General features: G+C 34.9%; 3 protein-coding genes across 3 annotated transcripts in view; 1 reads left to right on the top strand and 2 right to left on the bottom strand.

The window, feature by feature from the left end:
- LOC135838720 (mucin-5AC-like) overlaps positions 1-21,136 on the bottom strand; it is a 352,792-nt gene extending 331,656 nt beyond the window's left edge. The window contains exon 1 of the mRNA XM_065354467.1: positions 20,814-21,136. The gene's annotated coding sequence lies outside the window, so the exon portion shown is untranslated. The remainder of the gene's footprint in view (positions 1-20,813) is intronic.
- A 1,720-nt stretch (positions 21,137-22,856) lies between these two features.
- Positions 22,857-25,112, top strand: LOC135840101 (transmembrane protein 231-like). Its single transcript, XM_065356444.1, has 5 exons — positions 22,857-23,322; positions 23,406-23,578; positions 23,650-23,778; positions 23,859-24,090; positions 24,185-25,112. The coding sequence occupies exons 1-5, from the start codon at positions 23,181-23,183 to the stop codon at positions 24,448-24,450; spliced, it is 942 nt and encodes a 313-aa protein (XP_065212516.1). The 5' UTR covers positions 22,857-23,180; the 3' UTR covers positions 24,451-25,112.
- On the bottom strand, positions 24,537-26,539 carry LOC135840099 (poly(rC)-binding protein 3-like). The gene is made up of 9 exons (XM_065356443.1): positions 26,351-26,539; positions 26,225-26,281; positions 26,042-26,158; positions 25,712-25,963; positions 25,513-25,635; positions 25,345-25,414; positions 25,109-25,262; positions 24,904-25,035; positions 24,537-24,831 (listed from the first exon to the last, which is right to left on the bottom strand). The coding sequence occupies exons 1-9, from the start codon at positions 26,417-26,419 to the stop codon at positions 24,639-24,641; spliced, it is 1,167 nt and encodes a 388-aa protein (XP_065212515.1). The 5' UTR covers positions 26,420-26,539; the 3' UTR covers positions 24,537-24,638.
- Between the last annotated feature and the right edge of the window lie 832 nt (positions 26,540-27,371).

Genomic DNA, 27,371 nt, shown 5'->3' with positions numbered 1-27,371 from the left:
ACCAAGGTAAAGAGGTATCAGCGAATTTCGTTACAGCTTTTGAAGTTGCGTATAAAGTTTTTTTTCCTTTACCGAAGTTGTGCCTTTGCAACGTTTTTTTCTCTCTCTCAGTCTCAATCTTTGAGCATGTGTAGATAGTAGGTATAGTAGTTAGACAAGTCGATGAAAAAACGTTTCACGAAAGAGCTCGATTTTATATAGGAAAGTTGCCGACGAAGATACCTAGACAGAGAGAGGACACCACTGATAGAATTTGTGAAAACGTTTGAGTAACTTTAATTGAAGTGGATTCCTACACGAGTAGGCTTTGTGCTATCAACTGTAAATATTTTAATTGGAACAGAAACGATGACTCCCCTTAGAATTCTTAAAATTTCATCCCCTTAAGAAGCCACCGTAATAGATACTTTTGAAATTCATTCTCATCGCGTGTTTGTGTCCCTACGAAGCGCGTGTACTCTCGACTTCTTCAAACTTTAAGCTTGGGTGCGAAAATTTGCAATTAAAAAATTTCTAATTTTTTACACCGGGGTGCCTCAGTGTTGTTACGTCAAATTTTTCAAGTCGTTGACATTCTGTTTGCAGCGCATTATTTCAATTTCATTATTTTAAAGAGGAATTTGAAAAAAATAATGGAGTGATGTCAAGAAACGATGGGATAAATTTTGGGTCCCAAACTTGAAACCGTATTTGTCTACTGAGTAGGTACCTACTTAAATTTTTTTTACATTTTTCAGTATCGTAGTTCTGCATTGCTTACGAAAATGAGCCGATTTCAAAGAAAATTTTGTTCAAGAAAATAACATTTTTATAATTTGAAATCCCAGCACACAAATGGTGGTTTGGGTTTTGGGTCAGAAACCCAACTCATTGATACCATCTCATTATTTTTTAAAAACCCCTCCTACAAACGAAGTTTCGTTCTTAATTGTTAAATAACCAACACAAAACCGAGAAAAGTCCGATCCATCACAATTGGAAATAAATATATATCTATTATCAATAGAAAAATATTTTAAAATAAGAATATCGTCTTGAAACTGCGAAGAAATCAGTCTGAAATTGCATCAGACACCTAAAATGTCAGAACCTATTAAGGATGGCACTGAAACAAATGCACAGTGCACTGTGCAGAGAGGGATGAAGAACTGTGGTCAATGACCTAGGGCCATCAACATTCACAATGAATTTACTGTCACTAGAGTGAGTAGAACAAATTGAAAACATGGAAATTTTTTTCCACAAATTGAATAAAGCGTCAAATAATTTAAAGCATTCGAAGATCGATGATTAAGAATGCTTCCAAGTTCCACTCAATGGAGCTCTACTTGGTATACGCATCCATTTACAAAGGCTACTTTTTTTTTACCACCAGGGTATCTAGACAAATTTCAAACTCAAGAATGCAGAATTTTTCAGAACTTCCGCTTTCTGACAGGATCGCGATTATTGAAAACAATGCAGTTGGAAACCCCATGACCAAAATTTCAGCAGCTGCCCAATCAATTTTTGATTTTTGACGAATTTTTAGAATAAATTGCAGAACTGGCCAATTTCAACGTTTTATGCTTCTTTAAAAAAATAAGAACTTGAATACTATTTTTCCATCAAAAAATAATTTCCAGCTATTGACCAAGTCCATTGTATGGTCCATCAGATCGAGGGTGCTCTGGAGGATAAAAAATTTTGTGTCATCGTTTTTCTTGATGTGAGCCAGGCTTTTGATCAGGTCTGGCATGACGGCCTTCTTCACAAGTTGGGTTCAATTTTGCCAGCCAACTTATGTGAAATTCTCAATTCTTATCTCAAGGAATGCAGATTTGCTGTGTACTATAACGGTGAAACCTCATATGAACAGACAGCTGAAGCTGGAGTCCCACAGGGAAGCAAATTGGCCCCCAGATTATATCTACTGTTCACTTCTGCCCTGCCTACCAATCCTAATGTGATCGATGCAACGTTTACAGATGATACTGCAAAAATCTCAATACATAGAGATCATCAAGTTGCAGTGAATAACTTACAAGTCGCTATGGAAGATCAAATTAAATGAGAGTAAATCTTCAATGACCACATTTACCTACAGAAAATATGGCTATGCTAATATTTCAATCAATGGGCCAATCATCCCTCTGACAAATGTTTCTAAATACCTTGGATTGCATCTTGACTCCAGACTTAATTGGAACCACCACATCAAGGTAAAGAGAAAGGAGCTTGATTGTCGACTCAAAAACCTATATTGGCTACTAGGCAGAAATTCCAAACTTAGCTTAGAGAATAAACGTCTTGTTTATAACTCAATACTTCAGCCAGTCTGGCAGTATGGAGCACCTCTTTGGGGGTGTGCAAATGAGGAGTCGGCCTGCAAAGTGACCTAACTGCAAAAAATTGATTTCGAGATAAATGAGAAAAACGTGTCCTAGGAAAATGAAGTCACATTTTCGAAATCTGTTTTTGGGAATCGAAAGGGTCAACCCTCACTCACTTAATCACCTTTTCATTTCTTAAAAATATGAACACGGGTTCGCTACAGGGTGCAACAAAAATGAAAAATGCTGCAGTTAGGTCACTTTGCAGGCCGCACATACATTTTTTTTGTTTTTTAGTGATATGTACGCAATTTTCTCCGGTTTTTCATTGCGTATGTTATTTTTTATGAAATCAAAGATTTATTCATTCATTCAAGATTTTTTAATATATAGGAAGCTGGGTAGCTAAAACTGGAGTTGTTGGCTTATTCTCAACTTACGATTTTACCATTTCGAATCACTCTGGAGCCTCCACTGCGATTTTCGATGTCTCCAAAATTTTTGAATTTCTTCAGAAGGGGTTAAAATTAATTTTGATTTCAACAAACAGTACCCTATGAAACACATTTTCGGAAAATCGTACAAATAAGGTCACTTTGCAGGCCATGCTTTTAATTTTATCATTTTCAAGGGGGGGAGGGGTGTTACGAGTGAAACTGGATGAAGGTGATATATTCCTTTTGTAGGGCATATCCTAAACTATCAGATAGCGTTGCTATCTCAAAAATCATTTTTTTGCAGTTAGGTCACTTTGCAGGCTGACTCCTCAAATGCAAAAAAGGCCAACAGAGACATCATCCAACGTTTTCAAAACAAAACTCTGAGATTGATGAGCAATGCCCCTTGGTTAGACATGTGCGCCGCCGATTTCACGCCGGTGCGCCGCCGCTGATAATTCGAATTTTGACGCGCCGAAGTCTTATCGGCGTGAAACGGCGTGGAAAATGGTCTTTAAAAATGATCTTGGAGCCCTTGAAACCCCACATTTTGGTACTAATGTCGAATTTTTAAAACATTTTCAATTCTCTCCTTTTAGGTTTTTAGATTTTTGGTCAAATAGTGATCAAAAGCTTCAAAGTTGAAAGTGGGGCCCTCAAAAACCTCCGTTACCAAATTTTTTCTTTTTTCTGGGAAAAACTAAAACTATGGTGTACGCCGTACGCTATGTTCACGCCGCCGCGCCGCCATCAATTTAGAACCGGCGTGAAATTCGGCTCACGCCGTTAAAACGCCGCCGCGCTGATAAAAATTGACCTCACGCCGCCGCCGTGCAATTTCCTAACGGCGCACATGTCTACCCTTGGTATGTTAGCAACATAACCCTACATAGGGACTGGAAAATTATGTCAGTGGACAAAATCATCAAGATATCAGCAAAATCACACTCAAAACGACTACCTATACCAGCATACCAACTCGGAAGCGATACGACTACTAGATAATACATAACTTCACAAGAAGACTTGCCAGAACAAAGACCACGGATTTCTTTGTGTAACTCTTCATCAAATGCCGAATAGGTAGAAATTTGGACATTGGTCCACTTTTCTTTTCTCCTCACACTTTTGTAAATTTGTGTCTGTTAATTGTACTTGGCGAATGCCTCACGGCAGTTCTGCTGTTTCTTTGTTAATTAAAAGGGGAAAAAAATAATTAAAGTTAGTTTTGAAACTGAAATCAACTTCTGAATGGAATTTAACGTTTCTGGTCATTCTGAAGTCTCCAGCTAAACTTCCGATTTTTTTTGAAATTTTCAGATTTCTCGAAAGTTGTGAAAATCAATTTGGGCAGCTAAAAATCAAACTGTGGTTCATAATCGACCTACTTTACGAGTTTATCCACATTTGTGACAATTTCCAGGCACACACCTCGAGATCGTTTTTTGACCAGCATATCTTCAATGCTACTTGAGAATGCTGTCTGCTGGTCAAAAAAACGAACTCGAATTATATTGTACTAGGAAATTGTCCCAAATGCGGATCAACTCGTTAAATAGGTTGAGAATACGACACAGGTCGATCTTTAGTTTCCTAAATTGATTTCCACGTCAGCTGGAGAAATTTCAATAATTCTGGAAAATCAAAAATTGCGCTTGAAGCTTCAGAATGACCAGAAATGAGGAAGTTCGGTTCGGGAGAGTTCATATTATAATTTTTACTCAATAAAATAAACATATTTTTTTTCGAAAGAAGCATAAATCGCCGAAAATGGTCAATTTTTGGTTTTCTAAAATTCACCAAAAATTGCAAAAAGATTTATGCAATTAAAATTTTGGTGATGAAAGTTTCATTGAAGTCTCATTCACTAAAAACGATTTCTCGCTACCAGTGAACCAAATAATGGAATTAAGTTTTGCGTTTCAGAATTTGAGAAACATGAATTACCTGGATTCAGAATTATTTACTTAGAAAACCCCGAGAAATTGGGGGGGAAAATGAATACGAGCTAAGGTGACCCTGCAAACTAAAGCATATTTTTTCAGGGGAAAATCATGTTTGGCGAAGAATTGTCTTAGGGGAAGAATTATCCACAATAATCCAGATTGTTGACAGATAGGTAGGTATTTACAAATTCAAGTAAGTAAGTAATCTTTCAAGACGAATAATTTTTCAACCAGCTTTAAAATATCAACGATCAACGTATTCTCAATGAAACACCCATTTACGACCCAACTACTGAACAAAATGACAGAATGAGGATCATTCCGGAAGATGATAAAAATCAAACTTGAACTCGCTAGTTTTCTCATCTACGCCAAATGGTCATCAATGAAGAAATTTTTATGACCGGATCAGAAAACGATATCTATTAGGTGAAAAAAAATCACCACGCTCTAACACATATCTTCCACAGTCGACTTTATATTGTGCGGAATTATGAAAACCCATACTAACTGGTTCCACACGGACAGCACCAACGTCCAACGGGGCCTGGCGTACGATGGCTCGAATTGAGTTTACGTTTATATTAGCTTTAATGTCGTAAATTGGGCGAGTACTTAAGGTTGAAACATTTTCGGATTGTTAAACCAACGCTGAACCTTAGTTAATCTTATTTTACGAGCTAGGCTAATTTACAAGCATCTGCAGATATATTTTAATGCTCTCGAGATGAAATATGGAACTTTCTTGTAGCGCCCAAAAAATCGCTTATACGAAATGCTTTCGACCAGCTTTGATTTTCGGCTGGCCTGGTGAAAAAAAACAACACAAAATTCTACCTTTCCGGTACCTATCCGGTTCTTCAAACGAGTGTGATAAAAATTTCGTCGTCTATCTCATATACCTACCACCTCACCCAATCAGGCAATCATGCATCGTAGAACCATTTTAGACCATTTTTACTCAACTTCTGACTGCGCTCTTTTATTTCATTTCCAGCATACTACTCATCCGCATAATAATGCTCAATCACAGCAGTTATTCAATTAGATTCTCGTTGACATTTTCAAAAACGAGCCTCATTGTATACAATTTGTAACAAAAAAAGCAGAATCTTTTCGTCTAAAAAACAGCATATTTATGGGAAAGTCACATGTAGGAATATTCAATTACTCGCTGTATGCTATGCAGGAGTGCTTTACGTTATATGCGTCGCAGTTGGACTATATATTTTAGTTATTACTCGTACTATTACGTAAAAATAAGTAGAAAAAAAAGAAGCCAGGATAAAATGGGAGAAAAAAAAAGACTTCACGTAGAGTTGATAACTAGGTGAGCGAGAAAGAATAACGCGACGAGCGACGATCGTCGACCATGCTATGTACAAAACTCAATTCAACACTTGACATGCGATGATGAGTTGATAAACGAATGGCAATTACTAGCTAACATAAAACTGCGGGTTATTAGTCGTGTGTGCAAGTCAAAAAACCAGTCATTACGCCTTTTTAATAAGCTCGTAATAAAACATGATAAGGCGCGGAAAAACAAAGTCATTTTTTATCTACACGAAACCAGAGTAGGAAAAAAATGTCTAAACAAGAATTATCGATTCTATGTTATACGTATTTTTTATTTTATTTCTATTTTTAATGTAGCTGTGTGTGAGTATATCGTAAAAAATAGGAAATGTGTTTACTGTTTTGAGTAAGTTACCTACCAAAAGCTTAATTGGGGAGAAATGTGGTCGTAGGAGAGGCTACACACATAGGTATTTGCGTACTAAAGCATCAAGACATTATGCTAATACAATATTTTGAAGAACATTTTTTTTTAAATTCTTGAATCTTTCTTGGCAAATTTGGTTTGTGGTCAATTCTGCCACAACTCCAGGAAAGTCATACCTATCCATTTATGATGTGAATTTTGTTTTTAATTTTGAGTACTCACACACGTTTTTATCTGACCTTTCTAAATTCTTCCAATAAAGATGAAGATATGTAGGTACCTACCTACCTACACTCTAATTCACCTTCGAATTCAGAAGAATTCATTTTTGATGCAATAACAGATGTAAAATCATCATTTCACATCTAATCAAACATATTCTCTCATTTCGGGCAATACAGCTTTTGAAACAAGTTTTTTCGTATTGAAGTGTCAAAATGTTGCGAAAAATTTCAACCCCTGCAAAAATTTTCACACCGTAATTGAAACAGAATTTTTTTTGAAAAATGAAAAAGGAAAGAAACCTAACGAATTACCTTGTAACCCACGCCATTGCCAGGCCACGTGGGCGAAAAAAGAAATCTAGTAAGTATTGTAGTTAAAGACAAACAGCTTTTAAGAAACCACACAGTGTAGAAAAGTTGTTCGACTGGCTTTTGTGATGTTGAAATGGAAGGGGTTCGTGTATAAAAAACTAACTTACCAACCTGAGAAAGCGGTAGCTTTTTTAACAGTCGCGATGTGGTGTTGGTGCTGGCAGTGGCGCTTTCGACTGTGTAAAGAAAATATAGAAAAACAGTTTTTAATTGCGTTTTAAAAGTAATTAAAAACAATATTTTATTAAAAGTTCTTTTTCATTACTGAAAAAAAAGGAGAAAAAACCTGCTATTCATAAATACTCGGTGTAAAGATGAAAGTTTTTCGTATGTTGTTAAATTTTATTCGAAAGGTAGGGTTGAGGAAAAGTCGAGCGACTGGCGCGTGGTGCATTTGCCTCGGTGTTTATGATGCGAACTTGTTATAGTGTATAGGTAGGATTTCAGATGGTGTTTTTTTCCCTCTGTACTCATTCTACGTTCAACGCAGCGTAAAAAACTTGAGAAAGTTTCATCAACAGAGGGAACAACTTTACGAATGCAAATCTTCTTGGTATTGGCTTATGTGAAAGTTCACCGACCTTATGACGATGGTCGTGCGTAATTATCTAAATAGTCGAGAGTCTACGGTGCGGCGAATTATTCGCTACGCTTGTTGCCTATATACCGAGTCACTTCTCGTCAATTCGAGCAAAAACGCCCGTTAACCTCATTTCTTTCATTTTTTTTTTCTCTTTGAGGGGATGCAACATCAATGGGAAATTTCACCTACCGTCAACGAATGTATTATTCTTTTGATATTATTCATTCGTTTGAAGCAGAACTGGTTCACATCTGTACCCCATTTTTATAGCGTCTCGTGAACAATCATAGAATGAATTTAGATTGAAACGACATTCAAAATTTGAAAGATCATCGAGTGATTCGAAATGGGTGATTAGGTGTTCGAAATTTAGAAGCTCAAATTTATGAATTACACATTAGGTATTATTTTTTTTCATAATTGCACTTCTGAAAGAATCTACTGATACTGAAATGTTTAAAAGCTAAAAATGCGCGTTTTTCTCAGAAGAAATGCTTAAAAAAATTTCAAAAAATTTCCATAACTCTTGATAGTGTGTAAAATCCCTGCCAGTTTGAAAAAATTCGATTGACGTCTGTCAAAGTAGGAAATTTTCAACTGAAATTGCAATTTCACCCCTATTGAAGGGGTTCTAGGTGATTTTGCGATATGAAAATTTCGTTGCCGGAGTTTTCGACCATAAATAAAAAACAATTTCCGCTGATTAGTTTCAAAATTCGAAGACGAGCCAAATTGTTTATTTTACCCGATTATGCTCTTCAGCTATTAAAAAAGTCTTTGGTAGGTATGGATCAGTTCACTTTTCAAAGTTATCTAACTTCGTATACTTTCCCGGTCGTTTCTGTTTGGAAATTCTCGCTGTAACCGAGGACGTTCACCAATGAAGATGAAACTCCTTGAATGGACTAACGGGATACTCGACACAGACATCATCTATTTAAAAAACTAAACCAAGTTCGACTAAGTACACACGTCACTCAAACAGAAAACCATCAAATTATTCATAGGTACATGAAACTTGCGCAAAAAGAAAAAAAAAAGTGAAAGGAGGTATTGATGCTAGCTAATCCATCATGGCTCTCAACTCGGCGAGTACCATACTCTGGTCAAGTAAACTTATATCGAGAGAAATAGATCAACTTTGCTAGCAAGTCGAACTCTAGAATGAACGGTACTTTATCAAAATTAGCAAAAAATCGGGCAATTTGGTTGGAAATTTTTTGCAGCAGTTGAATTGAAATAAATCGAAAACTAAACTTCGAAATTGAGAGCGTAAAAAATACAACTCTGCGTGTTGAATAATTACACTTCAGTCTTTTATCACAGATAGGACGAGAACTGACGAGAAGAGATACACAACAAAAGCGTTCCATTTCATTCTCAAACAAAACAAACATGATAATTTTCATTTTCTGAAAGATTTGATTTTGGCTTCCATAAAAGCTTTACAGATGGTAATATTAATTAATAGGTATGTACTAATGTACTATGTACTTTTAATAAAAGTGAATTCTCAATTTGTTTCCCAAAATTATATGAACAACTCTAATTTAAAGCACTTTTACAAAATAAGATGAGAAAACCTGCAGAAAAATTTTCGGGCCCGAAAAAAGCTAGATCGAGTATGCAAAAACCGTTCACCAATCAAAATTTAGAATTTTAAGGTGATTTTTCAATCAAATTTCCTCAATTGCGCAAAAAAAGTGAAAGCATTCAAGGGTTGAAAAGTGTATTTAATTAAATACAAAATGAGAAAATCTCGAAAATAAAACATGCACTTAGAGCAGTTCTGGCGATTTAAAGGGACTGTAAAAATAAATGGCAACGTCCGTCGTCCCCCAATCAATTCAGAAATATTGATAAATGAATGTTTTCACCCCAATACCTCCTCCCCGAGTGGTGGTTCCCCTGGTCATTAGGCCTTTCGGGTTTAAAAGAGCAGTTCTGGCAACTCCAGCAAATTTTTGATGAAGAGCTTAAATCTGATACCTATGTACAACACTTCCAACCTTTCATATCGATTATAGAGGAGGTGCAAATCGTTCTGAAGACTTCAGGCTTCAGCGACATCTCAAGAATCTTAAATATGTTATAGCAGTACCCAGGACCCCAGGAGCCAAAAAATTGGAGTTGAATCTTAAATCCTATCACTCCAACAATCAAATTTATCGCTCAAGTAACATGCCATAAGTTCATTCATTGGCACTGGCAGTGATGACCTTGTTAATGTTAAAGCTTCAAGCTTTAAATTCAAACAAGAGTAGGCATACCTGGCTATTTCATTGAGCCGCACTCTTGGTGATATAAATAATTAGAGACTACTGCAACAGTGGTAGGTACCGAATGGCCAAACTGGAGATGCGAAAAGCTTGACGTGGCTTCTGATTAAATGCATCAGCCAATTTTAAACCATCTCTTAGCATCTGAAAAGATACTCTTAGGGTAGGTAAACAGTAAAAACCATTCGATTCTGTAGAAAATTACACTTACACAGGTGCCACTCCGAACATGATAAACTAACTTGCTAAATGCGTTCCAAAATAGGAAATGTGCAAGTCAACTTCAGCACTCATCTCATAAACACGTTCGCACCATACAAACTTTATCTCTTATTCGATTTATATGATTGGAAGTGTGGTACATACCTTTCAGCTTTTCAACTTGCTGGAGTAAAATTTTATGGAAATTGTGTTTTAAAAATTTACCGGAGGCTCCAGATGAAAAAAACTCAGAACTGTTCGAAACTGATTTCAATTGATTCGGAGGGGGGTAGAAATCAGCTTGTTGCCACAATTAGTTAATTTTTTTTTCATTTTTTCCACCCTTTGGTTCAAATTTGATGTTTCAAAAATTTCTTCCACGTTCGGAAAAAGAACTTTCGCTCATGATGAAATATCGACTTCGCGGTATTCTTGCGAGTTCCTTCGATCTAGCTTTACTTGGAATAAGCTAAAATAAGCTCTGACAAAATAGTATATTAAGCTTTTGAAAAATTCGAAGTTTTAATGTTTCATCTAAAAAGTGTGAAGAGTCAAACAAGGTTCTTCAGATATCACGAAACCTCTTCATATTCGAATGAACGCTGTAGTTCACAAGGAATGGTTGGTGCCATCTGTCAGTTCAACGACGAAGCTCGACCAATTCTCTTTACTCTTTACCAGTCATGTACGAAAAGATAATTACAGAACAGGAGATCATAATCTCTCAATTCCTGAAAATGTCATATTTCACCATTCGAAGTCCAATCAGTAATGCAAAATATTCATCGAAAGGTGAGATAACTCATGAAAATTCCTAATAAAATGAACTCAAAAAGTAGAGCAACCTTACATCCTTCGGAAGAAGTAGGACCAAACAGGGTGTCATTCTGCGAGTATGGGGGTTCAAAACGAGGAAGGCCTTCTTTGATTTTGTTTTGGAAAATTGGAGGGGGATTCAAAAAAAAAGTTGCAGGGGACCTCAAAAGACTGTGGGAATAATTTTGGGTCTCCCAACTTTTACCATCGCTTTTCTACTGGGATTTAAAATTATTTTTAAAATTTACACTGAAAATCAAAAAAATATGTACTGTAAGTTTTTTCGAATGATTTAATTTTTTCTGATAATTGATCATACTTATCCACTTGAACGTATTAACCGTTTTTGAATTTTTTTCACCTTACCAGGTATCTTTGCATGACTTAAAAAAATAATACGATTTTGGACCTATCCCAATTCCAAACTTGTAGGAATTAAATAACCCTGAAAAAGTGAAAAAATGTCGAAAAAGGCTTCCTTACTTCCAAAAGTAGATAAGTATGATGTAAGTATGTAATCAATATCATCACCAATTTTTTTTTGACTTTCAAACGTAAATTTTAAAACTTTGAAACCACGGTAAAAAAGTGATGGTACAAGTCGGAGACCCAAAATTTTTCCAACAGTGAGGTCACCTCACATTTTTTTCCGAATCCCATCGCCAATTTTCAGGAAAAAAGTCAAAAACGGCCCAACCTAGTTCAAAATTATGAAAAATCAATATTGAAAATGATCTGTACCCCAAAGTAGCTCACAGTAGGTATTCTAGACTGAAATTAGACGTTAAGGCCTTTCAATTCTGCTTAAAATTCTTCAAGGGCCGTTCTCATTTGAAAAATACACAGATGAGGGGGTAAAAATTCAAGAAAAAAGAACAGAAAAACAACGCGATGTTTTTTTCGTGATATTTTAAGAAACGTTCTGAGTCCAAACTGACTTCATCAAATTGGCCCTCACTAATCCATGTTCTCAAATCAGGTGAAAACTCAACGCATACCTACCAAAGCTTTTCATTTTAAAAAAAAAAAATTATTGACCTGAAAAAAAACTCATTTCGGTATTGGGGACAGATAGGAACCAGCTAACAGTAATTTTTGGACAACTTTTCCGTACTTTAACGCAGAAAAATATAATTTTATAAACCATTCCATATTTCGCTTATCTATTTTTTCCTCTCCTACTTTTCTATCCACAACGTAGATGATACACCTGATAACAGAACTCATACCAATATTTATACACAATAACGTAATTGTTTTTCCGATACTTCATGTCATCGCGATTTTCATGTTTAATGCTGATTTACATATAACATACATATAATACGTATCATTACAACGTTGTTATTCGATGCAAAAACTGGAACATTCTGAGCGAGTAAATAAGAAGAGGAATGAATCTCTATCCGGGAGGTAATCTAAATTTTGGATACTCCCTAGGGAGATAATCTAAAATTTTGCGATTTGGCAACACTGCTATGTTTACATTATACTGCTACGAAAGAACGCGTTGCCCCAACACCCCAAAAAAAAATTCAGCAAAAATGGAGAACCATCCTCCTCCCCCTCCCACCTCGCCCTTCCGTTCGTATTCCTTATATAATTACGGCTACATAATTTATCTGCGAGTAGGTAACGCGTTACTTTCGTAGCATGTATAATGTAAACACGTTATCGGACCGTACGTACGTCGCGTCGGCCGTTCAGCTTAACAACTAGGTACAGCCACATGTTACAGGTTTGAGGTTGCAAACTGAATCGGTGAATCGAACTTCTGACCATTGTAGTAAATAATTGTGATTTATTTAGTGAATTTTGACGTGCGTGAATTACTTAAAATGAATATTCGATGCAACCGAATCGGTGAATCGAACTTCAGACCATTGTAGTAAATAATTGTGATTTAATTAGTGAATTTTGACGTGCGTGAATTACTTAAAATGAATATTCGACAATGGTGAACGATACGGTCACAAAATACATTTCACTTTAGAATTGTTGAGTTTTGATAGTAAAATCGTATGTACATTCACGATAAATGTTTAGGTAAATGAAACCTCTTTTGAAAATTATCTTCACATGTTCATTAAAATTTAGTTGAATTCAAAACAAAACGTATGTATTAGTAGGTATTCCCACAATCTGCGGCAGGCGGCAGTCATTTTTGCACCTCACAACAACGTTGTACTGATAAGTATCATATGTATGTTATATGTAAAATATATTATTCAATTAGGAAGATAGAGTACGCGATCATAAACGAGTGAGATACAACACTCGGCTACGCCTCGTGTTGTATTTAGCACTCGTTTGTAATCACGCACTTTATCTCCCTAGTTGCATAATATACTATTACATATCGATAGGACATCGCACCGCCATAGCCAGCTATACATCAAGATTACGCGATAAAAATACATAGGTAGGTGACACGATAGGTACTTCGAAACAGTGAAAAAATAACACCGTCCGACGAGGGGGAAAAGTTTTATCAAAAAAGCGCACTTTTTCAACAAACAAGAAAAACAACTTTTTAATCCTTTTGAAGGTATCAGTAAAAAGAAATACCTAGCTAAGTTTAAATCAAGAAAATAAAGTAACGAAAACATGGCGAAATCCCGAACAAAAAAAAAAGAAAAAAGAAAAGAAAGAAAAACGAAAAGAAGAAAAACACGCACGAGCTGTAAAGAATTAAAAATAACAAATGTCGTAAAACAAAAGTACTGTTTTAAAAAATGTATACCTTTGCTGTAAAATCAGAATCCGTAAATGAGAGATCTACTTGGTTAATGGGCTGTGAAGTAGAATATTCTCTCGATTAAAGTTTTTTTGCGCCGTTCGCAAAGTAAAACGCTCGTAGTACTTACATATAAAATGTATACAATTTTTTTCCGCCCCATATTAAGATTTCACACGAAATATGGCGTTTTGTTTACATTTATAAAATTTATAGCGTATTCATTCTATCATTGGTACTTATTCCGGCGCCAGTTTTCAATTTAGCATTTTTTTTTCTCAACTCGCATACACTTCGTTTTCGACTTTTCGTTTTGTTTCAAAACAGATAATGTTTCTGCATTTACACCCTCCTGAATTTTTTTTTCACCGACTGCGGTGGCTTTCGAGTTGATGTTCGATGAGGTACAAGTTGAGGGTTTGGTTTTTACGATGCAATATTGTTATTTCGGTGGTAGTTATGGAAAATGAAACGCTGATGTTATGCTATTCCAACGAACTATGTAGATGGGTTTCGTGTGTTATTCGAGAGGGTCTCGACGGTTAATGGACCAGAGGCAATTTGCCAGATATAATGAAATGAACGATGAGCCAGGTTAAATTGATATTTGTTTACGATGCAAAACTATATAGACTAGCGATGAATTGTTGACTGTAAATTCAACTACATATTATGACGATGTTCATCTTAAATATATGAATAAGTTTATCCATCGGTTTTAATACTCGTATACAGCATTTCCCTTTCTTTTCCCTCTTTCAGTCTTTGCTTCTATCCAAAAAGGTACCTAAATGTTTACGGTACCTACGTAAATTTTATATCTACCCAAGTACCATCCGTATTTTGATTTAATTTTAAATTTATTACAGTACATAGAAATTTTGACGGCTTTAAGTGTATGTCTGGTTTTATGATTTTTTTCCTCTTTTCTCTACCTCCTCTCATTTTGTTTCCTTGCAACGAAAACACGACAGTACTTCTGCATTTAATAACGGTGCGGTGAGACGCAATCTAATATGTCTAAAAAGTTTTTGCATTTCAGACTTACAAAATGATTAACAATACCATGTGGGGTATTATCGAACATCCGACGAACAACTTTCTAGCTGTACGCTGTAGCACGTGTTTTTCATCTCAATTTTCTCATAGATATGTGTACTCTGTATATGAGGTTCTTTATATACGTGTCTGCTCGCTTTTTACTGTTAAGATATTCGACGTTGAGAGTTTGGCTTTATTTTCACCAATGTAAACATTTTAGACGAATTGTTTTAATTGACGGAGGCTGTGCCACGAAGGGTGCGTAACGCAAGTGTCGCAAAATTCGAGGGTTTATTGGTGTCGTTCCAGGCTTTTCTTTCTATTTTTTATGAATTTCGGAATGTGAAACCTACACAGGTATAAATTTGCTCATGAGCTATACTTTCATTTTCCAAAGTGAAATAAACGACTTGAGGCTATAATGGCGTTCGAGGTTTCGTCTTTCTTTTTCAAAAATATGTAAAATTTGAAATAATGTGAAGCAACTACATTTGAACTGAATTTAAGAAAATTGAACAACAGAACTGTCGACGAAATCTTCGTATTTTATTATTTTATAACCATTGAGGCGCTCTCTATTACGTCCTGCTTCATTCAACGCGAATATTACTTCGATAGAGAATGATTTCACTTCAAGCGAACACGTAATCACACAGGTATTTTGAAGAATAAATATCTAATAAATTTCTTGACTAGACTAGAACAACTCATCAATTTTTTGACATAGCAAGAAATAAAAATCTTGACCTTTGAACGAATTGAATAGACCTGAAAACGACTTACTTGATAGGTAAGTCGATGTGAGTAATAAATTAAATCGAGTTACCATGTTTTTCCTTTCAAAATGAGAGAATTTCCAGCTTACAAGGGAACCTCTTGAAGTGTCCGTCTCCGATTTGAACGGGACCGCGATTTTTGGAAAAAGCATGGTTTAAAACCCCCAAAACCAAATTTTTAGCTGCCCAACTTCATATCTCGATATTTGGCGAACGTTTAAAAATTCAAAATTGACTGTATTTCAAAATAAAAATATCCAAAAATCAAAAATTTCCCATTTGCGTGAAAGTATTTGAAATTTGCGCGAATCGCAGTATTTCGTCATGAAATAACCTTACGAGTACGATTTACGCCATTTTCAGCCATTCTGGAGCCTCCAGCGCGATTTTTCAATTTCTCCAGAAGTCCAGAATTTTTCATTTGCTCCAGAAGGCGTAAATATGAAGTTGGGTAGCTAAAAATCGAGTTGTGTGTTATGCTCGACCTGTTTAACGAGTTTATCCACATTTGAGATGATTCTGGAGGGGACATCTTAAGTAATGGTTTTTGACCAGCGTTTTCTTAATAAAAATATCCAAAAATTAAAGGGAGGCTCCACAACGGCTGGAAATGAGGCAATTCGCTCTCGTGGGGTTAATTAATGACGAAATACTGCGATTCACGCAAATTCCAAAAATTTTCTCACAAACGGGATATTTTTGATTTTTGGATACTTCTGGTTTGAAAAAAAGCTGGTCAAAAAACCACTCTTGAGGTGTCCCTTCCAGAATCGGCTCAAATGTGGATAAATTCGTTAAACAGGTCGAGTATAACACACAACTCGATTTTCAGCTGTCCAACTTCATATTCACGTCTTCTGGAGCAAATTAAAAATTCTGGAGAAATCGAGCTGGAGGCTTCAGAATGGCTGGAAATAGCGAAATTTGGATTTGGGGAATTAATATCAGTTTTAGGACTTATTTTGATCATTTTTACTAATCAAGTATCCGTACTTTTTAGAAATCACCAAAAGCAGTCAATTTTGAATTTTCAAATGTTCGCCAAAATCGAGATATGAAATTGGCCAGCTGAAAATTTGGTTTTGGGGGTTTTAGACCATGCTCTTTCCAAAAATCGCGGTCCCATTCAAGTCTGAGGCGGACACCTCAAGAGGTTCCCTTGTTAGAATAAAAAAGCAGAACTTCATGTAAGATATTTTTCAAACACTTCACAATTTTTTGAGATTGGAAAGAGGAATGGAGGGGGGAAAGGGGGTTCAAAATTTTACACGTCAATTTTACGCTTTTTCAACGTAATCGTATATTTTAAGGCTTTTATTGGAGGGGAGGGGAGCGGGGTGAGAAAAATAACTTCACGAATCACCATTACAACTTTTCGTTTTTCAAACTAATACTGACCACTTTTCGTATTTGTTTCCAAAAACTGCGAATTAATTCATGGAAAATTATTTTTGAAAAAAATGGGAAGAACATGCTTCTACCCGAGGAAGCAAGAGTGTACATTTTATTTAGAAAATTTCAGTAATTATTTTCCATTTTCTAAAATGGGAAATCCTAAAAAGTTGGTCAACAGAGGATTTTACAAACAATGCAAAAAGTGACTATACATATAGACTTCAAGAGTTGGATATGTTGATGTTTGAAGCACAAATCAAAGAGAACTGCAAAAATCTGTAATAAATTGAGGCTTCTCATTCAACGAAGAAGCCCGATCCGGAGACTTTTTCAAACGTTCGCCATGACTTGTGCAATTGTTAATACTTGCTAGTTATGGGGAAAAAATACATAAGGGTGAAAAGAAGTCATTTGCTATAGCGGTAGACAATGTTTATGATTAATGATTGTAAAAGAAGAAAAAATCTAAGGAGCAGTCAAATAACAAAAATGACGAGTACGTTGTAGATTGTAAATAACAAATTGCAAAGAAACTTTCGAATCGGGTAAGTTTCAGCTGATAAATAATTTATCAAGCCGACAAAAAATGCCCGAAATATATTAACAACGCTTGTGCAAAATTTAATTTTAATGAGAAGCCTAACCTTGCTCTTTTTTCTGCTTATTTACAACTTTACTTTTATTGGAAATGGAACAATAAATCAAAAAAATTCTACGTCCGAGCATATTATCTTTTCCCTCCAGGTATAGGTACAGTTAATTACTCCAAATCCACCCCCTCGCCTTCACATTGAATGTGAATAGTTACCGATATCCTTATGTATTGCATGAAAAATATTTCTTTCGTGTCTATTACCTTACATCTTCGAGCAATTCTTTGAATTTGAACAAAAATATTCGACAAACGGTTACGAAAACTTTTTTTGATGCCTACATCCTCGAACAATTCTTCGAATTCGACTAAAAATATTCGACAAAACGGGTAAACAATCTTTGTGTACGAGTAGAATCTCCGGCAAAAATAACACCTTTGCCACCTTGCAGCTTACTAATTCGGAAGTTAAACCATTCGATGATATCAAACAACGGACTAAAAAGAAGCCGAATAAAAAAGAACACAAATCTCTCGCTCATTTAGCACATTTTGTCTAATAGCCACGTTTCCGAGAACCTCGCTCGTAACTTTGATGAATTTCTCTCAGCTTCCTTAATAATTTGGGTAAAAATGTACAAATACGAGTTGACGCCTCTTTTTGAGAACTTTATCTAATTTTCTCTGATGAGAGTACACAGAGACCATGCCGCGATGCCGATGCGTAAACGAGACCGAGTCATGTAAATAATTCATTTTCTGGTCGCGGTTAATTTACATGACTGCATTTTCTCTTCGTCTCCGTCCCGTCCTCGAAGATGCACATATCACAAATAAATAAAACATAAATTAAGTAATGGACGTAATACGACCGAGTATATACAGGAAGTGATCTTCTGACGGTAGCAATAAAAGAAGATTTTGACAAATGGTCTTATCATGTGTCGGATATAGAGTTCACAAAGAAAATGTGTGAACATTGGACACATTTATTCATTTCGGTGAGTACTCTATACTCGCCTATGTATGGGTTTTTTTCCTTAACTAGCGTATATACTTACACTCACTCTTTTCTTAATACATGACATGATAAGGTACGGTAAGAAGACGAACCGCAACAACGGTCTTTTGAACTGTGACATACCCTTTGACATTTTCTAAAAATAAATGTCGTAATGTTGAAAGGTTCCTTGGTAAATGAGTATTCGCTCGTATATTATAATGTTGAGTCGACTTATTGTCGTTATGTCCATGTGATAAATATTCGTACAGCGAGTACAACTAACATGTTCGTGCCATCGGCTGATTAATTTGTCCACAAGGAAGACTAATTATTTCGAAAAAAGTATGCGAAATTTTTAAAGAATTACCTATAAGAAAATCAGGGTACCTACTAGGTATATTTTAAATCATCCAAACTAATAGAAATTTGACGCAATCAGCTCAAAAAAGGACATCAATTCAAGGTATGTGGAGGATGAGCTATATCTACTCAAAATCAGAAAGGAGTTACAGATTTCACCAACGCAGTTGAAAGTAACGTAACATGGATACTTAATTTTAAAATCAGATAGTAAGGAAATATGACCTTTCATTCAAAGTAGCTATAATGGAAAAATTTCAAAGCTCACGAAAATGGCATGGAATGTTTTCAAATTAAAATTGAAAGACGCCATAAAAATGATGAAAATTTTCTCAAGAATCATACAAATTGTATACAACATAATACCTATAGAAATTTGCAGAAAAATTCATGAAAAAAAAAAGTTGAAAAAGATTTCCATAGGTAAGTAGGTAGGTAGGTACCTGAGTAGGTACTTACTGTCCAATTTCATTTCAAAAACAAAAAAAAAATTCTGCGAAAATGACTAATGAAAAATAATTGAGTTCGGTGGTACCTAAAATATATTAATGACAAAATACCTATGTATCATGAGAATTAGGTACTTTGGATTTCGCGATACAAGAATTATCGAAAGATAACATGATTCGGAAGAATTCAGGGGGTACCTACTGACTACTGACTTTGATGTTGCTTGACGATCGCCAAGAGCCTCGAGACACCAAAGGGGCTCCCAGGGCCATTTTTAACATTGTTTTTTATACCTCTCATCGAAATACGAATTTTTTAAAATGTTTGTCCTTGATTTGCTTGAGTCAATTTCTATATCTTTGCTAAACCAAAAAAAAAAAAAAAAGATTTTGAAAATCCCTTAAATTTCAAAAGGGAAAATAACAATTTTTATACTTACGCCGTAATGTGAATTATATCAGTTGGACTGGTATTTTTTTCTAATGACAAACTTTTAGCTTCCCCCCCAAAAAAAAACAGTTCCAGCTTTGCTCCTGTCAATTTCTACGAAATTATATTTTTTAAAAACAACATAAATCAATTTCACAACTTGCATTCAAGTTATCCGAACCTGAGAAAAAACAGGACGAGAAAGGTTCTTGAAGGGGAGGCGATAAAATTTTGAGGGCCAAAATGTGCACCAAGGGCCCCTCAACGGCCTCAACTATATCCAGTCCGCGCCTAGAAGAATGATTTTATTATTCATAAGCAAAATGAATCTCAAAATTTGTAGAAAAACTGGGAAAGCCCCGAAAAAGAAATAAAAAAACATTCCATTGTCAATCAACAAAAAATACCTCGTATATAGAATTGAATGAAAAACGGGAAAAGACGACAGTTGGAAGTTGCCAAGGGGTAGAATAGACAACTGGTAGAAAATTTTTCTGATGTCGTAATGGTTGCCTACAGGATTTGAAAGGCGCATGTTTCTTCTTTCAAATTTTTGTGTTCATCACCTACGAAACCGGAGCACGTGTTGAACAACCATGGGCAATGCCAGGTGGTTACCTATTCCTTCCTACTCTACTTTGAAAAGATCAAAATGCTTACAACTTTTCCTCCTAATTTGTGTAGAAGATTTATTGTACCACTTTTAGATCATTTACTTCTCTAAAAGGTCTAAGGTACTACTATTCAACATGCAAGATACATACTCAATGCATAACAATTCGATACTTCTGCACGTCCAATTCCAATATACGTAAGTACTTTCATTGTGCATTTTTTATGATAAGAACAAATTTTTATAAATCCAAAACTCAGAACTAAAATAGTAGATATACCTATGTACTCAGAACGATCGACCGACGGTTCTTGTAAGTATTGTAACGATTGAAACCTGAAACGCACAGCCGTAGCCATGATCAACACAGTTTTGGCTACGTTCAATCTTTTGCACGACAAAAAAAACAAAAAAAAAAGCACTTACATAAGTAGATACTTCAGAATACCTAATCGACAAAATTCTCACTAATATTAATCGAAATGCAAGAAATAAGAATGAACATTTGTCAAAATACTCACCATTAATTTCAACTGTAGCCGACGCTCAGCAGACAAAGCTTCAAGTTCCAGAGATGAAATACTGTATGAAATCAAGGTAGAAATATGACTATCTCAACTAAGTCAATTTCGAAAAAGAAAACGCGACTGAACTAGTCAAAAGTCAAACAGCTGAAATGGCAACGGGATGATTTTAAACTTTATGATTACAACACTACTACCGACATATTCAATCCCGAACCCGAAAAAACCCGATATCTCGAGCACCACGAATGATTTTTATAACATTACGGAGAGCTAATGGGCAGAAATGCAAAAGTACCCGTACCCACGAAACACACACGAGTGATCGAGAACGAAAAACTGTGCACGAAAAATCAGGCAAAGAACTCGCCTTATCGCTTGAATTCCGAGAAGCAGAAGGTATGGAAAAACACAAAAGATTGCACAGTGTTATCCTAGCTTGGCATATCTTATCTCTCAACGATTCGAAAAGAAAGAACAGACTTCGCAGAACCAGAAAGTATTTTTAGGGTTTACACTGGCTGACAGACGAGGGCAAGCAGCAAGCATGAATTCAATTTTCAAACCAAAATTGATCAATAAAAAATTGAGCGATTCTCAATACCTAATTGTAGACTAATCAGTAGGTGGGGTTGGTAGGTGGGTACTTATTCATAGAATTTTTGATCAAACTCAACCACTCTCCAACCTTTTGTTCGTCTTAATCAACTACAGGGTGCCCAGAAATATCGAGTACCCCTAAAAAAGTTTTCTACTAAAATACTTTGGTTGGTCACAGTGAATGATAATAATGATAGCACATGATTGGTTGTTGGACTGGAAAGATAACATTCCACCAATCATATGCATCTATTTCACGTTGCCAACCTATATTTTTAATGAAAAACTTTCTTAGGGGTACTCGATATTTCTGGGCACCCTGTAGGTACATTACATAAGTACCTATACCTTTTATACAGGGTGGACAGAAATATCGGGTACCCCTAAAAAAGTTTTCTGCTAAATACTTCGGTTGGTCACAGTGAATGATAATAATGGACAATGGTAGCACATGATTGGTTGTTAGACTGGAGAGATAACATTTCACCAATCATATGCATCTATTTCACGTTGCCAACCTATATTTTTCATGAAAAACTTTCTTAGGGGTACCCGATATTTCTGTCCACCCTGTATGCTTCATTGCTTCAATATCGAATTTGAGCAAAATTCTCATTTCTCAGGAAATCTTTTTCCAAGTAGGTACTTAACACTAGAAAGTGTTCTATAATCAACTTCGACAGTTCGAAATTTGGTTCTTCTGAGCAGGAATGCGAACCGAAGAAAAAAATTCGGTTCAAAGTGGACAGTTACGAAAAGTAACAGAGAAAAAATTATGGGTCCCAAAAAATTTACTGGAATTTTTTTCGGTTATGGGTTAAGGTTACAGTAAATTTTTTTCATAAAATATCAGATTCGTAGGTACCTACTATACGTATAAAGTATTAAATACGGCATATTCGATCGCAATTAATTAGTTAATCTTAATTACAAATTTGAACTATAACAAACCTAGGAATAAAATTATTCTGAGGCAATTCTACAAAATTAAAAAAATCCCTTTAGTTTTCAGCTTTGAAGCTTCCCCTCGAAAGTTAAAAATAAATCATGCTGAAAATTCCAAATACGCAATAATCTTCAGAAAAAGTAGAACCTTAAATTGAAAATTTCGGTCAAGGTTGGGTTCAGATTCCAAAATTTTTGATTTCAAGGTTGAAAAATTTCGGTTCACATTCCTGGTTCTGAGGCGAGAGTGACATGAACTTTTAGTGATCCAAATTTCAGCGAAATCAAAGGATGATGATGAGTCGACAAAGTTCCGCTGGTAATCCTTGATTTTAAAAAATGCATAGGTACAGTTGTACGTTCAAATTGTCTTCAAAAAACATTTGCATCAGTTTCCAAATTGAAAAATTAGTTGCAGGAAAGAATAAAGATATGAATAAAAAACCGCGAGTGTAATTCAGTTCAGCAAATAAATAAGTAGGACTGAACATGTCAAAATTGCCTTGAAATCAATTTGAAGATCAATGAAGTATCATATTTCGCATCACTAACTGCATTTCATTTTTGTATTTTTTCATATTTTATGTTTTTAAATAATTTTTACCGAAAATGTTTATTCATTTGAATGAAGATGTGCACTACGGTTCAGAAGTGGTCAAGATTTCAACATGTACATAGTACATACGTATAGCCAAGCTGAACATGTTTATAAGCACGTTGCTATGGCAACTCAGACGCAACAATCTACGGCGGTTCAAAAAAACCATCCAAAAGTTATCAATGTGATTTTTTATTTTTTTTCTAAAATGGTGAAATAATATGGCAAATTATTACGTAGCATACACGAAAAGCATTTCTTTCAAGTATAAAGCAGCATTGCGATCAAATGTCACGGTATTTCTGGTGTTAAATTCAATTTTTTGTTTCGTTTTGCCTTTCATATTTGCATACAGCAGTAATGGTGAGTATTTACATTGAAGTGGCATAAAAATTGAAAGAAAATAATTGACAGGAAATGATTAATAGTTCTGTTTCATTTGACAGGATTTTGGATTAAAGAAAATTCTTACCGAGAGCAACCAATCGTTAAATTCAAGTATCAATATTTGATTATTTTAGAAGCAAAAACTGCCAATTCACACTTTTCACTGATATGTTCAACGTATCAATACTTGAAATCAAAAACTGCATACTCTAATAATTGTTCTTTAATGAAAGTAAGCAAATGGGCCTACTACTGAACGAAATAAATAGATGAAATAACTATCCAAAATTGAACTTTTTTCAGGTAATTGAAATAGATGAAAATGAAGATGGTAAAAATGATAGGATGAAGATGACGCTACACATCACCAATGTATCTTCTCTCGATATAGATTCTTTTCATTTGATCTTAATTTTTGATTACAAATTACACGTGAGTAAACTTTTGAAAAATTAATTAAGGATACCTAGGTACAATTTTATTAATACGTAGGAACGACATCGATTGTGCAGGGAGAATGTATACTATCAATGGAAGCGATGGCAACAGCATCGTACATATTTTCACAGCCTATTGGTAGGCTTGATATTATTTCTGAACTGAGAGCAGATTTTAAAAAACCAATGATTTGCCATGTAAAACATCATAAGCAAAATTATACCAGAATTCTGAGCGGAATTTCTGAGCAGAAGAATCATATCGATGCCATGTATAAAATCGCATCTCATTATGCTTCCAATAATAGTACGTATACGGGAAACCTTGATTGATCTCAAAAAGCAGAGAAGTCTTAAAAATACAATATCAATTTTATTTTATGACTTTTTTATTTTTTCAGTGAACGTGAATTTGAAAAAAGTTTATTACTCAAAACGATTCAAATCGGAAACAGCTGATAATGAACCCCTGATTGTAACAGCCGATATCCATTACGGCGAACAAGAGATACTCTATAAAACACGGTTTTGGCAGCTGATCAAGTGGGCCTGGGTACAATACTTTTCCATTTTAGCATTGTTTATATTCCTATCGCGTAAAATGAAGAGATTTGTTTTTCAAAACAGAATATTACAAACAATTAAAACTAACCCTATGGACGAATAACGTTCGTTCATTACACATTAACATCGCATAACGCATAATTAAGTATTGTTTTTTTTTGTATAAATTCATACAGTAAGAGTTTAGAGTTTTGTATGTAGGACATGGTTTATTTTTTAAAATTCGTTTAACAATGAAAAAATGACTCGAACGTAAAACGAATGAATTTTCCAAATTGACGATTATACGTATTAAAATCGATAATTTTCAAAACTATTAACAAATTCGGAAATATTTTGATATCCTAAGAATGAAGAAACCACATTCAATGCTCCTGGTCTCGATAAAATGCTAACTAACGTAGACGTGGCCGATTCAGTTTCCACATTTTCAAATTGTTCAGCATTTGGAGTATTTTCAAAGTTGGTTTTTTGAAGTTCAATGCTGCAACATTATTTTCTTGTATTCAAAAAAATCGTCGAAAATGAATAATATGAACGTAAAAAAAATAATTACCTAGCATTAATCAAGAATTTCGCAAAAGCTACAGATTCTCGAGTACCTTCCAAAGTAATCATTCGTTCTTTCATTTCATGAGCAGCGTTTTCATCTACATTTGGAAGATGAATTACAGCTCCTGAAATTTGTCTGTTATATAAAACATAATTAATGTAACACGATGATCAATGATTTTCGCAACAAATAAATTTCAATTTTCGACCTTATTTCTGAAATCTTGATTCCATTTTTTCCAATCATACCGCCAGCGCAGCTATCAGGCACTCTGTATTCTTGTTTATGGAAATTGGGTTTTCTATCCGTTATAGGGTTGGATTTAATATTAAATACGTGCGATTTTAACATTCTTACGAGAGCTGAAGATAAAAACAATAGGTATGTTCATGTTCACAACCTTCAAGTTCTCAAACTCCTACAACAGAGATAGAAGAATTGTACCTGAAGCGTCGGAACTGCTAGTGATCCCAAGAAATGGTTGAAGGAGTTCATTTTTCAGAAGAAAATTGACCTGAAATTGCAAATGCATTACTGATTAATTAATTTCAACCTTTGTCCACACAACGCCGAAATTCAAAATAATCGACAATCGTTGAATAAATAACTCACGTCAGCAATAGGAACAGCAGTTGTACCATGTAAAGTATATGCTTTTCCATCTGAGAATACGATAGGTCCTTCTACCATATCCGATGTAGGTTTATACGGCACAGAATTATTTTTCACCGGTGACTGTATAAAAACAAATAATTTCGTAAGTCGCGAGTTTCTTCAAAGCTTGAATTTTCATCAAAAACTATCACCTTACCGTAACCAATGAATAGCAAATTTCATATATACAATCTAATATAGATTCAATATGCCCAGATATATGAACAATTCTTTCAGTAGAATGAGGAAGCATTTCAGCTGAAACTTGCATAGCTGCACCACTACTATCTCGTATTTCTTTGATCTTATTGCCACCTTTACCGATCAGTGATCCGCACTGGGAAGCTGGTATAATCAGTTTTACAGCTACGTTATCCGGATCGAAGCCTTTATCTGTTTCTTCACTAAACTGCATAGAGAATAAACGAATGACATTATTTCTTGACAATGTCAGTGATTTCAGTTACGAGATAATGAATTTGAATACCGCAGAAAGCCGTTCGAGAATCATTCTACATCCGTCGTACATTTCCTCAACAGTTCCCGTAATAATTACTACACGATCCAAGTTCGACCCATCCGATATACTTATGCTGGCGCCGGACTGAAAAAGTACGAATTCGATACAAAAGTGAATGATTTAGATTATAAGGAATTCACAAATGCTTACGTTTCTTCTGATTTGATTCAAGAGTGATTCATTTTCGCCGATGATGGTATGTACTTCCTGAATAAAAACCAGTGTTAGAGAACGAGAGTAAGTATAGCAGAAGAAAAATGAGGTGCGGGTGCTTACGTGATCTTGTACTAAAATTTTAACGGTAATAACCACGTCTTCTTCGGTGATATTCACGTCGTTATCCATTATTAATAAAACGTTTGAATTGAACTAAATTAATAAATCGGAAACATCAACTTATGCAATCTTCATCTTCGTTTGAGACTTTGAGTTTTCGCAGTTTTTTTATTTTTGTGATAACATTCCAAGATTTTTGTTTTGTTATGACAAAGGTTTGATTACTTGTCAAGGTTAATTCAACATCTACTAAGGAAGTTCTTCTAATTCATGACATTGTGATTGGTTAGAATTAGGTATTTTGACTTTGACGTAATCAAAATAACGCGAATTTTTAAATTTTAAATTTTTTTAAATTAAAATTTTTTGATTTAACAATATTCATTTTTAAAATTTAAATATCGATTTTGGAATTTTTCGAAATATTAGGCCTGACAACGAGAATAGAAAAATAAAAAATAGCAAAAAAAAATTAGAAATTAGTCCATCCAGTCAAGAATTTTCAAGTGGCCTATACATTTGTTCATGATTTACGATTACAATCCATAACTTCCATAAGTTTTCTTTTTGTTTTTCATACATTTTTTATTTTACTGCCCACCAGCATTCTTTCAATTCCGAATTCGATTTCTTTTCAAATTTTTGGATGCACTATTGTCTTTTGCCTAGATGCAATAAACACTAAACAGTTCATGATTCAAAATCAAAGCTCGAAAGTGAATAATTATTATTTTACTTCATTTCGCGAGAATCCAAACTTTTCACTTCTCAATCAGGAGTCTTGATCAATTAAAAAAACAAAAAAAAACAATAAAATCTGAAATGGATAAAAAGTTTGGCCCTATTGATTTTTTTAGGAAACTGGTCCATTTTTTTGAAGCAATTTTTTTAATAATTCGGTTGTGAGCCCTGAGCCACCGTTATCTGTATCACTCATCACAACGTGATAATTCTCCATCAAGTTATGCCCTTCAGTACACTTCAGCATCAATTTCAATTTTTTTCCAAAATGTTTTTTCAA

This window comes from Planococcus citri, chromosome 3 (assembly GCF_950023065.1).
Source record: "Planococcus citri chromosome 3, ihPlaCitr1.1, whole genome shotgun sequence".
In the NCBI taxonomy this organism is placed as follows: domain Eukaryota; kingdom Metazoa; phylum Arthropoda; class Insecta; order Hemiptera; family Pseudococcidae; genus Planococcus; species Planococcus citri.
Note: the sequence above shows the minus strand (reverse complement) of the source record. Positions and strands in the feature narration are given on the sequence as shown.